This window comes from Rhinoraja longicauda, chromosome 27, assembly GCF_053455715.1.
Source record: "Rhinoraja longicauda isolate Sanriku21f chromosome 27, sRhiLon1.1, whole genome shotgun sequence".
In the NCBI taxonomy this organism is placed as follows: Eukaryota; Metazoa; Chordata; class Chondrichthyes; order Rajiformes; family Arhynchobatidae; genus Rhinoraja; species Rhinoraja longicauda.
Genome location: NC_135979.1, coordinates 3743184 through 3760380, shown reverse-complemented (window position 1 = coordinate 3760380; position 17197 = coordinate 3743184). Strand labels below are relative to the sequence as shown.

The window sequence follows — 17197 nt, the reverse complement described above, 5'->3', positions numbered from 1 at the left end:
CGTCTCAGTTGCTCTTCCGGGTGTACAATTGCCATTCTCACCCAAGCTCTCTATGCTCAGCTACAGCTTTCCCCAGAGACACAAAGTGCTGGAACAACTCAGCAGTTCAGGCAGCACCTCTGGAGAAAAAGGATGGGTGACATTTCAGATCAGGTCCCTTCTTCAGCCTGAACATAGAGGGGAGGGAATGGAGTTAAGGGCCAGAACAAAGCGGGACCGGCATCAGATGACCAAGGAAGGGTGGGGCCCATAATTGGCTGGGGAAGACGTGATAACAAAGGGTTACAAGGATGTGAACTGTGGAACTTGCAGTGGACTAGGGTGGGGGAAGAGTTCTCCAGACATGCTGCCCAACGCACTGAGTCACTCCAACACTTTGTCTATCTTTGGTATAAATCAGCATCTGCAGTTCCTTTCTACATAGATTTTTCCAACCTGTTTTCCGACCTCCATCACCTTCCATCCTCCATGCAGTTATTTCCAATCCCAGTTACCATTATCGCTCTCCATTTACAAAGCCGCTCTGGAATTCCAGGTGCAGTATGTTTTTCTGCCATCAATACAGCCGGTCAAATGCCATTGAGTCAAAACTTCCAGTATTCTCATGTAACCAGCAGTAAAACTGCAATATTTTACAAAACAAATTCCCCCTTGGGATGGGTAAATGATTCCACTGCCTTGAAAATGTTTTTAGTTTCTTAAATTGAAAGCACAAGACAGCTAAACTCATTTCAGGTGCCAAGATTGCATTTGCCAAAACACACTGTGGGATATCAAGTGAACATGAAAGATGCTCCGTGTATACAAATTAATCTTTTCGTTATCCATTAAGAATGCTTACTTTCCAATTGTAATGTCTTTGTGCTCATGTTCTGTGTGTCAACAGGAATATAATAACAAGCACCAGCAAAACTCAAAGCCAAATGCAATCACAAATACTAATCCCTGAACATTATTGAAAATGTTACCCATCACAATGTATAAAATAAAAGACATGACAGCACTGTGGCAACATATTAAAATTTTATTAAAAGCATACAAAGGATAACAAGTACTCAAACATACCGGCACTGAGCAACTCTGGGCAATGACATACTGGAACATATTCTTTATCACATGCTGCAAAATTTCCAATCAAATTTCTGCATCATGTACAGCAGATCTTTTCAGCTTGAAAGTGATGCTACTCCTTTGCCCACATCATGAGATTGTCAGCTTAGATGGAAAACAGTGTAAACAACTCAAAAAACAAGTACAAACTGATATTTTGTTGGTAGATTGCTTTTGCAGTTACCCACCAAGTTCTTGAAGTTTGAGATGCACTTGCGTACGCCCCTATAAACACATTTCTAATAGTCCGCTCCTTCTAAGATGACAGAACTGGAGAACGCAGACTGCCATCCTGTGGTGTAAATTATTTATTTCGGCTCATGAATCCATTCAGTAAGCTGGGAGCAGTGCAGCAGAGCCTAGTTTAGATGCAACAGATCAAACAGGAGAATAATGTCAGAATGGCATGTTTTTCCAAAGTAGAAACCCCATTTTTTTTTAGAGATTAAAGACAATCTCATTCCTCACAATCTTCATCCTTAATGAACCCTATGGAACTCTTCTTTGTATAGATCTCTATTTCCCCCCCCCATAAAAAAAAAGCTCCTACACATAGAGCCCCATGGCAGCAGCACGCCCTAGACCTACAACTAAGTAATTCTAGGTTTAGGATTTCAACTAGATAATGTGCCAAGCGATTAGAAATAATTGTCTTGAACGCTGAGTTGCAAGAACATTAGAAGTCTGACCCGAAACGTTACCCATTCCTTCTCTCCAGAGATGCTGCCTGGCCTACTGAGTTACACCAGCATTTTGTGTCTATCTCTGGTTTAAACCAGCATCTGCAGTTCCTTCATACGCATTAGAAGTCCAGTTTGATACGTAAGCCGCTCAAACCACACAGGTGACACTTCAATAAGCATTTTGATTGTTATTTTTGTCTTACATCAAACGATCTACATTTTATTGTAACATGCAGCTTGATAATTAAAAGAGTAGGTTTAGATTATCAAAACAAGGATGCCAAGTGAAACTATAACCAATCAATTTATTTTCAATTCACTGCACGCCTAGGAGCAAATAAATACACGGGGGAACAAGGATAAACATTTTTAACGAATGAAAATGTTGAGGCGGCTGATTTTCAAAGCAATGGGGAAATGCATGGCTTTGGGATTAATTGAAGGCCAAGGTCTATTTAAAACTTGACACAAGGTGATGACCACCCTCCATCTCTGTGATTAGTCAAGAAGATTCCATCTGTCCAGATGGTGCAACAGTAAAGCCCAGAATGATCTTGGGTTCAATTCCCAAATTTTACCAAGATTGTAGAATTCAGCCGTAATGATCGGCGAGAACAAAATTTATCTTGCCATCCTTGGGGTTGGCTGCACTGCTCTGCGAGGTCATTGATGGACAAAGATTATGTTGCTTACATACCTACCTTCTCTAGATATACAGTAGAGCAATGGTTATGTAATTGAATTAAAGACTTGATTACTAGTACATCACCAGGACAATTGGACAATGCAAATTGATTTTTAATAAAACAACTAAATTGTTGACAATAATAAACGCTAAAATAATAGTGACCACGATTGATGGTGGCCAAATCAGATTGCTGAACCAGTTGGGTTATTCAAACAATGTGTGAGAACAGGAAGCTGCCATCCTTGCATTCGATTATGGCAAGCAGCGTTTTTTTTAAGGAAAGAAAGCAAAGGAAAAATCTCAGAGATGTTTAAAATAACAAATACTTTGCACAGATTATAATTTCAAATGCTTAAAGGAACAATACATTTGGCAAAAGCAACAGTATGTTTTTATTGGTGATGCAACAAGTAGAGAACTACAGATGCTGGTTTAAACCAAAGATAGACAAAAAGCTGGAGTAACTCAATGGGTCAGACAGCATCTCTGGAGAAAAGGAATATATGACGTTTCCGGGTCTGAAGGATCTCAACCTGAAACAGCACCTATTCCTTTTCTCCAGAGATGCTCCAGCATTTTGTGTCTGATCTTCGATAGATTTTACATAATGGTCAAGAGTGGTAGATAGAGAGTTAATTGTAGCTTTAAGGAATTAAACACATACTTAAGCGAGAACAATTATAGGAATATGAGGAAGAGCCAGGGAATAGATCAATCTATAATGCTCGGAATCTGTGGAGAGGAAAGTTGGAATCATCATCCTCAATGCTATATGTTAACATCTTGCTTTTGAGACCTATAGAGTGCAACACAAACTTCAAATGCCAATTCCAAATTGGGTAAGAGGGCCTAGAAGAAAATAATTTTAAACCCTACAGATCAAAGGTGACTGAGAATTTGTAGCCAGCAACAAGTACAAATTACTTACACATATCTACCGCAGTGGCAAACAATCCTCATTTATGTATCTAGTCACTTTCAAATTCAAAGAGAGTGGCGCTGTGAAAGAGAAATGTACATTTGTTATAAAAGATTGAAGATTCTGTCTTTGTACAATTTTTTTAAAGCTGCAAAGTTAATGTCAACATAGTCTGTCCACAGTATGTTGCATCTACAGTGGCTGCAAGATCTCTGATATAGATGCCAACACATTGTATGTAAAAGAAAAGCAGACAAAATAATCCCTAATCTGTGACGAGTTTGCTGATGCCAGATTAACTGTGGGGTGCCATCACATACTTTAACATTTAAAAAGGTAAAAGCAATCTGTAGTGCTGAAAATGTAAAATACTATCAGAAAATGCTGGGGTTGCACAGCACTTCAGGCAGCATCCGTGGAGAGAGAAATAGAATCGACGTTCATGTTGATGACATTTCATCTAATTAAAAGTTCTGATGAAAGTCACTCATTCAAGAACCAAGAGTGTTTTAATGTTATATGTCTCAGATAGAACAATGAGATTCTTACTTGCAGCAGCATAACAGAATATTATTTATATGTAAATAATATAATAAACGAGGAAAAAAAAGTTGTGCGTGTGTGTACACACACACTTGCACGCATATGTACACATAAAAAAACAATAATTGTCCAGTAACTGTATAGGGGTCAGCACAATGGTATAGAGTTGCACATTTTTAGAGTTACACTCAGTCATAAAATCCTGGATTAAATCTGGCCCTTTCGTGGTGTGAGTATGGAGTTTGCACATTGTCACTTCACAAGTTTCCTTTCATGATCTCAAAGAAAGTGTGGATTGGCTGGTTAATTGCCCCCAGTGTGTGGTGGAATCCAGAGGAAATCGATGGCAATGTGGAAAGAAGAAAAGAATGAGATTAATGGATCCAGATGCTCGTTGGAGGAACTGAGTAAATGGACAGAAGGGTTCGTTTCTGTACTACATTGACCAACATTTTGCCCCAGAAGAAATCACCAGCTTCAAAGAGAAATTCGATGGTTGAGGAACATGAAACATTGCTTTTGGAGCTCAAATGCAAATGTGCTCGAAGTGTTCTGAATTTATTCAACATTTGGTATCTGACATATTCAACTGGTAAACAGCAACTTACTCATTAAGCTTCAAGTAACTTAGTACGCAGTATGGGTACTGCAGGAAACACAGCATTTGCTTAAATATGCCACAAATACACAACTGATTTATGAAAAGATCACACTCCAGGTTTAACAGTGATAGTATTGTTTTATGAATTTGGTTGCAATATTGGCCAAGATGTTTTGCTGTTAATTGTTTCATTCCTCACACTATTCAGTCACTTCCATGGAGTTTTTCTAATGTTTTGGTCTCTTTTTTACTACCACACAATAAACACAACGATCCGTCCTCAGATCTTCAGACAGTGTTGTAAACTTTAATGTACATTCACCAGAGGAAAAGATAATTTTCAAATCAAACAGATTTTATTCTGAATTGGCTCTTGAAAGGAGTAATTCTTCATACGGTTCTGTACCAAATCGCTACACCTCAAATGCATTCAAAGGGATATTCTATAAACTGAAGTTGATCATCAATATTTCCTGAATGCCTCATTTGTTACAATGTAAACAAAAACCTGCATGGATAAAGTCAAGCTCAAAGTGTACCTGGCAAATGACTGTTAACCCATTTCCTTCGACATTTGGCATATTTTGTTTGTTGCATGTTCTCTCACTAAAAGCTACAAAACAGCACAAAATATATATTGACAACTCAAAACAATTTGCGTTAATGCTTCTTTGTTTCACGTCAAAATATCTCCACGATCAAACTTTCTCTTCTTCACTTTAGGACATGATTCTGCATTGGAGAAAACTAAATTATTTGTTAAATCTTGGCCAAGCTGCCAAGGAACAATGATACCAAAACAGTGAGTGTACAAAGAGCAGCCTGACCTTGAAGGTAGCACAAAGTAAACAAAAAGCTATTTCAGCATGCGGTTAATTCTCACTGGTTTGTGGCCGTTAGAAAATCCTCTAAGTACCAAATCTTTTGTTTAATGACAATGTGACCATTTGCTGCATCTAACTCATGAAGTTATAGGATTTGAAAGCAGTTTTATGGCTAAGTTAAAGTAGAATTTCCTTATGCCACATTTTTGCAAAATGAATTTCAGAAATCAGAGACCAAAGCCATGTGTGATGTGTAGGAAGGAACTGGTTTACACCGAAGGTAGACACAAAATGCTGGAGTAACTCAGCAGGACAGGCAGCATCTCTGGAGAAAAGGAATCCAGTCTGAAGAAGGATCTCAACCTGACACGTCATCTATTCCTTTACTCCAGAGATGCCTGACCCGCTGACTTACTCCAGCATTTTGTGTCTACCTTAGCTGTAGGTGAGTGATATGCATAGTCTGCTGCACGTGCTTGGTCTGTTTGTAAAATACTATTGCCATAAACACAGGGCATTCACTGCAGCTTGAATATAACTTCCACATGCAGTACATAAACATTACATGAATGAGCCTCACCTGAGTGGGCCTCTAGCTTCCGCATTTGCACTTATCGAACAAATCTAAAATACTAGTTAAACTTGCAATTAGGCACAGCAGCCAACGCGTACCGCTGTAAAACACAGCACCCACTATTCATCCACAAATAATTTGTTCAGCTTAGTTTTTGGCAAGCCAGAAGTTCAGAAAAACATTCACGTTCTCCATTTTGCTGCTCTGACTTTTGTTTAACAGATACGTAAATTTTACCCAAATGACAGTAAAATAAATTTAGCTGATGATGTATCATGCTATTACAAATTTTCAATGTAAAAGTCAAATGCAGGAAGTTCACTGTGTATTTTGCAGTCAGTTTAATGCAAGGTTTGCAATTCCTACACCCTTTTTCAGTGTGGAAAAATGAAATTGTAAAACGTGAAAGATAGAAATTTCACTCATGATCACTTGGATATATTTGAGCTAATTTGTCTCTCATTTCAGGAACAGATACTGCAATGCAGCATTTGTACCACACAGAATAATTTCATCAAATTACTATAAATTATAGATTGGCATCTTGTATTAAACAATCACAAAAGTGCAAGATTTTGGATTAAGCTCAAGATAATCAACAATCCTTATTTTATAAAGGACAACTTCAACATTTCAAAATCACAGTGTACAAAATGAGCAGCACATATTCATTAATTCATGTCATTTTTTAAAGAATTTAGGTATTGAACTTAAAGATTATGAAATATTCCAAGTGTCTGGTAATGTTATCTAGTGTTCAGAGGGTGATCATCGACTGAATGATCACTGTTTAAATCCAAACCGCAACAAGGCTTATAATATGTTTGTTTTACTTTATTTAGATTACATTAACTAATCAAAGCCATTAAAATCAAAATTTATCAATTATTAAATGATATCTATATATTTTGGGCAAGATAAGCAAAGAAAAAATGTTACTAGAAGTATTTAAAAATACTGGAGGCAATCTGACCAATGAAAAAATTGAACACGCAAGCCTTTGATCAAAGTATTCAAATCCTGGCATTTAAGTCTCATACTATTATGATCTATAAATTTTAAAGAAATTAAATAAAATAAACTGTCTACATCTGGTTTCTATTTAATCATACTGCATCCATCCCCATAGTGTGTGTTACTTTACGATTAAGAAAAAGCCCAGAATTTCAAGATACTAACCTAATGTTAGAGCTCCAGGTAGTTTTGTCAAATGTTATTTGTTGCTTAGACAGAATGAGAGCCATAACCACTGAATTTCATTTCAGTATTTTAATAATTCTGATAGTCTTGAATTCTTTGTGAATGTTATGTCTTTTGAATGAAGGGTCTATATTTAGTCATTCCTTATCCAGTACCACGGAGATTTGGAGAGCAAATACACGACTCCATCCTTCATTAGAAGTATTTCGCATACAAAATTAGAGATTAAATGAAGAATTCCAAACTTTTTTTGGAAATTCCATTTTAAAAACATTCAAATCCAATTTAAATTATTTGGTTTATTTTGCGTTATTTGATGAAGTAAACTTTAATGCCGTGCTAAAAAGAAAACGATGACCACATTTTTGCAGTTGTAATGTTTACAACTGTTCACTTTTTAGATGAAATGCCAAAATATATTAGACACAAGGAACTGCAGATGCGGGTTAACAAAAAGAAAAACACAAAATGCTGGAGTAACACAGCATCTCTGCACATCATGGATAGGCAAAGTTTCAGGACTGAAGAGTTCCGACCCGAAATGTCACCTATCCACATTCGCCAAAGAAGCTACCTGATCCGCTGAGTTACTCCGGCATTTTGTGTACTTTTTTTTTGCCAAAATATACTATGTAGATTGTGAAAAACTTGGCACAGAAATTGTCTTACCACGTAACTCCAAGAGCAGCTTCCTGTACAGCCCCCACCTAGGATGTTGGTGTCATGACAACAGGTCAGGGCCAGTCTCAACCACGCTTCCCTGATAGTCAGGTGACAAAAGGATATTTGTTAACACTTAAGAGACTAGAATGGAAATACAATTTGTGGCTATTTACCAGAGTATTTAGTAACAGCAATACAAAGAAATTTCTTATTGCCTACACCCATTTGTTTACCTTGCAACCACAACGCTCCAACTTAAAATATTTTTCGGGGTTTTTTTTAAAAAGCTAAAAGGAAACATAAATGGTTAGAGCTGATCCATAGCCAATGACAAAGCGCTAATGTCTCATTGGGCAGATCACAGCATGAATATTGATTGCCTATATCAAGATTAGCTGAGGTAGATGTGGCACTAGAATTATTTTTTTTTGGATAATTTTCGTTTTAAAAAAAAAATCAAGAAGAAAACTGCCAGTCATGTCATTTTGTTCCAATCGATGAATGTTGTACAGAAATTATACTGTAGTAGCCAACCTGGAAATAGGGATGTCACAAACATGACTATCATAGATTCTGTTTTCCAGCACAATTTAACATAAAATGAACGGAATTAATTCTGCACACCAGGTTATACAATGAGGAATTGTTTTCAGTAAATCAGCATTCAACGCTTACCCTAGATAAGTAAATTTTAAGCGAATGACAGTAAAATATCAATCTATTGTTACCATCACAAATGACTTTTGTTTGTTCTACCATATCTGCTTGTGAATGCGGCCTGGACCATTATAACATCGTACGTCTGGCAAGAGATTTTTTATTTGAATTAGCCAGTTTACAAAAAGTATGCCATCCCTATTTGGCCATATTAATATTGCCAGTATATTTTCAGTAATACAGCGTTTGAGACTGGCAGATTCAGAAATGGCACTAAAAGATCAAAAAGATCACCAAGCTTCTGCAGTTAAGATTTAAATTCTCTTTGCATGCTGTTATTCTCAAAAGTACATACTTCAGTTGATCAAAATCAAGTAGCATTTGATAAACATAGCTCGTGATGTATCAGATCTGAAAACAAAGAGGATTGAAGGTATCGAATTTTAGAAGCCATGACACGTTTAATTTAAACAATATTGTTTTTGTACCAAACATTAACACGTCTAATGAAACCGATGGGAGGTTTCTTCCAATTGCATATATTCTTAAAAATTAATTCAAGGATAGCCTTCATCCCTATTACCAACAAGCTAAATAAAGATGCAAAACTGCTGAAAGTGAGTGATCAAAAAAGATAACTAATTGTTCTAAATCTGCTGCTGTGGATATAAATGCATCAATAGTTCAAATGCCATTTGGGTTACGGGAAAGCAATGTTTTTTTTTACTCAGTCTTCCTTATGCACAAACATTTTGGGAATAATTCGTTTTCACTCTGTACTAAAAAGTAAGTCCACTGCGCAATGAATGTTATTCAGTTTTGTTGGAAGTCAACTAATTCTTCACCCTGATAGATCAAATGTTATTCCACCAACATGGAGATCCACACCAGTATTTTCAAAGCAGCTGAACCAATGAAGGTTGGTAGTTACACGCAGAGTGCAACCCAATATTTAAGCAGCTTTCTTTAATCACTAAGAGACGACTGTGGAAGGATACACGCACATTAACAAATAGACAGGGAAAGGAGTAAGCCATCACCCTTCAAACCCGGTTCACTATTTAATATATTTCAGCCATTTGTGCAAAACATTCACTTTACATTCTTTACAACATGACAAAACATTTTACTAAAACTTCCTGTTTTAACTTGTAATTATTATTCTTTTTCCAATTGGTGTAAAACAACAATGAATGACACTGGCTTCTTGATACATCTTCCAACCCTTTGGCTTCAAACGGCCAAATACAACCGATAATGGAATACAAAACTTGCCACACCATTCAAACAAGTCATCCAGAGCAGTCATTAACAACCAAGACACTATAAATGTCAGAGCAATAGATTAAAGTGAACAGAACATACAGTAATGCTGGATCTACACAACACTAATGCATTGTCAAGTCTACCAGAGACGAATGCAGAGAAAATCTCAGGAAAATGCTCATTTGTGCAATTGCAGACCACTGGAGTATGAAGCGTTGCTATTCAAATAGTTTCAAAAGTTATTTCCTAGAAGTTTACTGTGTCATTTGAATCTTATGTCTGAATTTCCAAATTGGAAAAAAATCATATTTTAAATATAGTTACAATGAAGTATTTTCTAAGAATTTAATTATTTTGAATTTTTTACCACACTACTTAATATCACAGGTCCACAGAAATGGGCAAGGCAGTCTTATTTCTGATGCCAAAATAATTTAGAACAAATGTTTAAGAGCCACTCTTGGTCATTCTGTGGTTTTGCATAATTTCTGTTCCATCTGGACCAATTTCTTTTATACTTTATTTCTTTACATTTTGGGGAAAAACGTTTCCCTTTTAATTAAAAACAATGTAGCGGCATTGGTTCAGAAGCTTTTCTTATTCATCGCAGGGCACCAGTTTGAACAATCGGAAGCTGAAATAGTCCACTCAGCAAATAGTCCTTGAACCTGCTCTGAGAGTTAGATGAGCCAATGTCTGATCTAATTGTACCCTCAACTCCACATCACCATCGACCCGTGGTAGCTTCTCAACCCCCCCTTCCACTTATTAAGAATCACTGCCTTAAAAAACATTTGCTACCTTTGTTGCCACCATTCTGGGCGAGAGTTGCAAAGACAATCCAGACAAAAAAAAATCTTCTCTTCAATGGGCGACCCTCTTTTTTAAAAACTAAACCAACAAGAGGAAACTTCCTCTCCACATCCAGTCTGTCAAGAAGTCTCACAATTTTCCATTTCAATCAAATCTGTTCTCTCTTTAAACTCCAGCATAAACTCCAGCAAGGCTGTGTACTCTCCCCTCTCTTTTACTCTCTCTACACTAACAACTGCACCTCCACAGACTCCTATGTCAAATTTGCAGATGACTACCCCGATTGGACTGATCCAGGATGGGGAGGAATCTGCCTACAGACAGGAAGTGACACAACTAGCGTCCTGGTGCCATCGCAACAACCTGGAGCTCAATGCTCTTAAGACAGTGGAATTGATTGCAGACTTTAGGAGAGCACCCCCTCCCCTCCCTCCCCCCACTCACCATCAACAACACCAGTCACATATATGGAGTCATTTAGGTTCCTTGGAACCATCAGCTCCAGGGACCTTAAATGGGGGGCCACCATGGACTCCACAGTCAAAAAGGCCCAACAGAGGATGTGCTTCCTGCGGCAGTAGAGAAAACACAATCTGCCACAGGCAATGAAGGTCCAGTTTTATACTGCCATCATAGAGTCTGTCCGCACCTTCTCCATCATGGTCTAGTTTGGCTCAGCCACCAAGCATGACATCCGGAGACTGCAGCGCATCGTTCAATCAACCGAGAAGGTTGTTGGCTGCAACCGTCCCCCCCCATTGAGAAACTGTAAACTACAAGGGCCAGGAAGCGAGCGGGTAAGATCATCTCTGACCCCTCTCACCGGGTGACTCCGGACTGTCAATGCCGTCACAGCCAGACATAAAGACAGATTTTTTCCATGAGCAGTAGCTCTACTCAACAACCAAAAGTCTGTAGCCTCCTTTTGCTCTGGTATTTTATTTCATTCTTCACATGTTTTATTCTTCATTGTTTACTGTATATCGTGGTGTTACTTGCGAGCAAAGCACCAGGGCAAATTCCTTGTACGTATACATACTTGGCTAATAAAATCTATTCAATTCAATGCATACAAACAAGCCCAGTTTGACCAATCTTTTCTCACAAGACAGCCTACTCTTTCTAGGTATTACTTAGTAAACCTTCTCTGAATTAGTTGGTTTAGAGATACAGTGTGGATACAGGCCCTTAAGTCAACGCCAACCCAGCGATCCCCATACACTAGCACTGTCCTACAGACTATGGACAATTTCCAATTTTTACTGAATCCAATAGTATGTCTTTGGAGTGTAGGAGGAAACCGGAGCTGCCCGAGAAAACTCCATAGACAGCACCCGTAGTCAGGATGGAACCAGACTATCTGGCACCGTAAGACAGTAACACTGCTGCGCCACCGTGCCGCACTAAATTGCTCCCAATACATTGGCATCCTTTTCTCAAATAAGGATATCAGTCCTTCTGATATTGTCTTATCAATGCTCTTGCAATTGTTAATTTTCTCAATTACTTGCTGTGCCTGCAAACTAGCCGTTTGAGAATCATGCACTACAAGACACTCAGATCCTTCTGAGTTTTGGAGCTCGGTAATCTCTCATTTACAAGCTATATTTATTTCCCCAAACCACCAATTTCACATTCCCCATATTCAGCCAGACAACCCATGTCCCTTTCCAACCTCCATGTGTGCCATTCACAACTTTCCTATCTTTATTTTGTGCAATTACTTAGCGAATTTCACCCAGTTGCAACACCATACACTTTAAACAAGAAAATGGCAACTTAACCTTACTCTGTCTATCACATCCTTACCAAAATCACAAAAGTTTAGTTTAGTTTAGAGATACAGCTCAGAAACAGACCCTTCAGCCCAGAGTCCATGCCAATCAGCGAACACTATGTACACTGGCACTATCCTACACATTAGGGACAATTTACAATCTTCAACCGAAGACAATTAACCTACAAACCTGTACATCTTTGGAGCATGGGAGGAAACCGGAGCACCCAGGGAAAACCCACTTGGTCACGGGTAGAATGTACAAACTCCGTACAGACACCACCCATAGTCAGGATCAAACCTGGGTCTCTGGCGCTGTAAGGCAGCAACTCCACCCTTGCTCCACCGTACCATCCTCAAGTTAACTTTTAACTAGCCAACTAGCTACCAAAGATAAATGAGTTCTGAAATACTATTGTTCAACTGGAATCATTGCAAAGAATATTAGAGGGCGTGCAGCGTATGTTTACTAGGTTAATTCCCGCAATGGTGGGACTGTCGTATGTTGAAAGACTGGATTGACTAGGCTTGTATACACTGGAATTTAGAAGGATGAGAGGAGATCTTATCGAAACGTATAAGATTATTAAGGGGTTCGACACGTTGGAGGCAGGAAACATTTCAATAATTACTTTTCTACCTATTAATTCTACTGATATCTCAAGTATTCTGACAATTTCTGCTGCTACTTCATTTGATAACTGTTAATGTATACTGGCAACAAATTAGTTTGGAAGTAGTGATCTTCAATCTTCAATTCACAGGAATTTTAAGTTTGCATGAATTACTGTGCAAAACATCTGTGATGTTACTGGGTTCAGGTCACATAACAAATTAAGTGAATTGTTGGCACCATCAGTGAACTCATTCTGTACTGACTGGTAGCAAGCAGAACTATTCTCCAAATAGATGTGTAATAGTAATGTTCTTTTTATTCAAATCCAGAGATTATGGCTCTGCCAAAGCATATCACACCACATCCACAACAAATTTAAGTGGAAAAATAAATTAAAAAACAAGGCTGTAAACCAAAAATAACAATTTTAGTAGTTTGCTTTCGTGGAAAAGCAACAAAAAGCACTTGTCCTTCAATATTGTGTGTATTCAAAGCAACTAAGCAGAAATTATTCCAGAAACGGAACAAACGCCAATGCATTTTACAGAAACATCTTGCACTAAGTGCTTCACTAAGTGGAAGTTTGGTGAACTCCCAGCTCAGTCACCTTTTGGATATTTACAAAGCAGTATTTTAGCTTTACATTAAATCACGATGAAACACAGAAGACTAACGTAAATATTTTTAAGGAGAATCAATACTAACAAATCTCCTAAAGCTACTTTTAAGTCACAGTAGCGAAAATGCAAGTTCTAAACTTCAGGACAAGTAGCTTTTTGTTTATTCTAAAAAGTTTTAGCAAATTAAATTCAGTTGTTCTTAAATTGAATCAACTTCAGCTTTGCCCTATATTACAACCTTAAGCACTCTTTCCCTACTATCTTATTCCATCTTTAGTTAAAGTTCCATTCAACATTCTATTTTAATTTCCACTGCGATCTCCTCACGCTTGATATTCAAAAGTAAAAAAAATGATTTCCATGCTTCAGAGGCTAAAGCAAGTTGTATTTGTCTCTGCAGACTTACCCAATATCTTGAAACTCAATTGTAGATGCCAAATATGTTAAAATGGCAACTATGCCTCAAATATTCTTGAAAAGCTGTGACTGTACAACGCTAGATTAACTTAGCACAAAGCACAAGCAAATAGAATTTCTGATTTATACCAAAATTCATAGGGATAACCTTTTTTCAATTCAAGCATGGCAAAGCTGAAAAGCTATCAGGAATATGTAATCTATTTTTCTGAACCACAAAGAACATATTGAAGTGATCATTAGCATAGGTTGGTAACAACTCCAGAAGATGTTTAAAATAGTCTGAACCCAACTTTCAAGTTACAATCTAAACTATAAACTAAAAACATCCAGTCAATTGAATACAATCCAAAGTTAGATTTGAAGGAAGTGTTAAATAACGTGGTGCTTGCTACATGGAACTCCAACAGTAGTAAAGCTGGAAGGAGTCCAGCCACAGGGACACAATCATCCAAAAACATACCTGATAAACCTCAATATAATGCATTCTTCTTCAACATTCACAGTTACCAAGAGTAGCTATAATTCTACTGATTCAATGTCATTGCAAAGATTATAGTACTTTTTTTAAATTAAAAAACTTTATCACTAATACATGTAATCAGGTTGTTTTTTTTTTGCTGACTGGATAGCACGCAACAAAAAGCTTTGCACTGTACCTCGGTACACGTGCAATAATAAACTAAACATGCGGTCACATACACAAATCAACATAGAAAATAGGTGCAGGAATAGGCCATTCGGCCCTTCGAGCCTGCACCGCCATTCAATATGATCATGGCTGATCCTCCAACTCAGTATCCTGTACCTGCCTTCTCTCCATACCCCCTGATCCCTTTAGCCACAAGGGCCACATCTAACTCCCTCTTAAATATAGCCAATGAACTGGCCTGAACTCTACCTACAGAGAATTCCACAGATTCACCACTCTGTGTGTGAAAAAAAACGTTCTCATCTCGATCCTAAAAGACTTCCCCCTTATCCTTAAACTGTGACCCCTTGTTCTGGACTTCTCCAACATCGGGAACAATCTTCCTGCATCTAGCCTGTCCAACCCCTTAAGAATTTTGTACGTTTCTATAAGATCCCCCCTCAATCTTCTAAATTCCAGCGAGTACAAGCCGAGTCTATCCTGTTTTTCTTCATATGAAAGTCCTGCCGTCCCAGGAATCAATCTGGTGAACCTTCTCTGTACTCCCTCTATGGAAAGAATGCCTTTCCTCAGATTAGGTGACCAAAACTGTATGCAATACTCCAGGTGTGGTCTCACCAATGCCTGTACAACTGCAGCAGAACCTCCCTGCTCCTATACTCAAATCCCATCGCTATGAATGCCAACATACCATTCGCTTTCTTCACTGCCTGCTGCACCTGCATGCCTACTTTCAATGACTGGTGTACCACGACACCCAGGTCTCGTTGCATCTCCCCTTTTCCTAATCGGCCCAAGATTGAGGGATACACTACATTCGTCAACTTCTATCTGCAGCAAAATAACATATTAGAGTAGGGTGAATGGCTTCTTGGGCTCAACTCTATTTTTCTGCGTGATACCCAATTTCCCTTGATTCCCTCAATGGCCCAAAATCTCTCTTGGCTTTCAATATACGTAATAAGGCAGACTCCTTGGAGATTTCTAGTGTTTTACAAACTTAAGAAAATTCCCCAATACACCCGAATGCATTATCTAAAATTACGTACAAAATTCTAAAATTATCTTTGCACACCCTTCACCATGAAAGACTATGCACTCAAACCAAGAATAGGTGTGGCGACTCATGTTAAATACCTGGCATAGGTGTGCTCTGATACAACAGGCTCTCTTCGTTAAATAGCCAAGATAAACCTCGTATTCAGATAGTTCACAATTAACATTATTTCTCAAATCAAAAAGAAATGATTGGGTTCATTTACTTAAACAGAGACCTTTATCAAACAGGAAGACCCAAGACATCTACCATTAAATGGCAATAGTTAATACTACAAAGCTTTCCCTCTGTAAAAGATGCCCTTTTACCTCATTTGACCCATTACATTAAATTTTTATCCACAGGCAGGATTAGGCGCAATAAGCTCAATTTGTTTATAAACAGTACATTTAAGAACATGTTCTCAACTACTCATACGGGGCAAATTTCTAAAAAAAACATTTTCACACAATTCGACAGCAGCACAATATAGCACAACAGCACCAGGTACAGACCCTTCGGATCACAATGCCCATTCCAAAACATCTACCTGGATAAATGTCCCAAGAGTTTTAATTCCAACAATTCTAAGTATCTCATCCATCACATTATACTTTCCAACATAAAATACTCAGTTTTCAGAGCAAACACAATCACCAAGACTTGTTCAAAAAACCCTGACAGGCAAAGAGCTTTACTGTCACTGGATGTACCACAATTCTCTTTCCCATTTTGTATAAATAAGATAAATTTCAATTTCTCACTTAAACTTAGCACTGATGCTGTGACATTGTACATTGGAATCTTGAGCAGAATAAATGCGTGTTATTTGTCGAATTGTAGCTAATTATTCCCATTTGTTATACTTGAAAGAGCTGGACTTTCAAAGATTTATGAAATTTATTTTAAATTACCAACTGTGAGATACAGAAATTCACACACCAACTAAATTGTGTAATTCAGTTGAAATAATTATGTAGTCACTTTAAATCATTGATTCCTCCTGACAGTATCTAACTACACCTCATCTACCACACCCAAGACAAGATTTTTCCTGAAGCTATCAAACAACGGCTGTTCCTCCGAGTGGCTAACCGGCAAATCATTTCATAGAAACATGACAATAAGTTCCAATCCAGTCCTCAATTATGCATGTAGATATGCTTAAGGTCCTTGCGTTATAGCCAACAGTGGGCTCCCTGACCCATCACTACAACGCACGGGGGGTCAAGACTCATTGTTGCTCCTGTTTCCTGGCTACACAGCCAACAGTGAAAAGTGGTGAAATCTATGACTTGAAGTTGAAAACAAGGCAGATTGTTTCAATTTCACACGAATTAAGCTCTTCCAATGTAACTGAGCATAATAACTCCAAAACAGTACTCCCTGCTGGTAGCAGCTCTTAACAAGAAAAAATTGATTTACTTTTTTGTAAAATGGGTACGATGATGGCAAGATAACCATCTAACATCAAGTGTTTTAATTACATTTTAAATCCTGTAAACTGGAAAGAATACAAAGGCATCACTGCAATTAGG

General features: G+C 37.9%; 1 protein-coding gene across 7 annotated transcripts in view; it reads right to left on the bottom strand.

Annotated features, from left to right (window-relative positions):
• Positions 1-1025: 1025 nt before the first annotated feature.
• Positions 1026-17197, bottom strand: part of LOC144606868 (heterogeneous nuclear ribonucleoprotein R) — a 33175-nt gene continuing 17003 nt past the window's right edge. For 2 of the 7 annotated variants that reach the window (XM_078423313.1, XM_078423317.1), the window contains exons 12-14: positions 7812-7902; positions 3410-5157; positions 1026-1469 (exon numbers count right to left, since the gene is read on the bottom strand). In XM_078423313.1, the coding sequence (XP_078279439.1) occupies positions 7889-7902 (14 nt within the window). In that variant the 3' untranslated portion in view covers positions 1026-1469; positions 3410-5157; positions 7812-7888. The remainder of the gene's footprint in view (positions 1470-3409; positions 5158-7811; positions 7903-17197) is intronic. The other 5 variants (XM_078423315.1, XM_078423318.1, XM_078423316.1 and 2 more) reach the window with 3 other exon arrangements.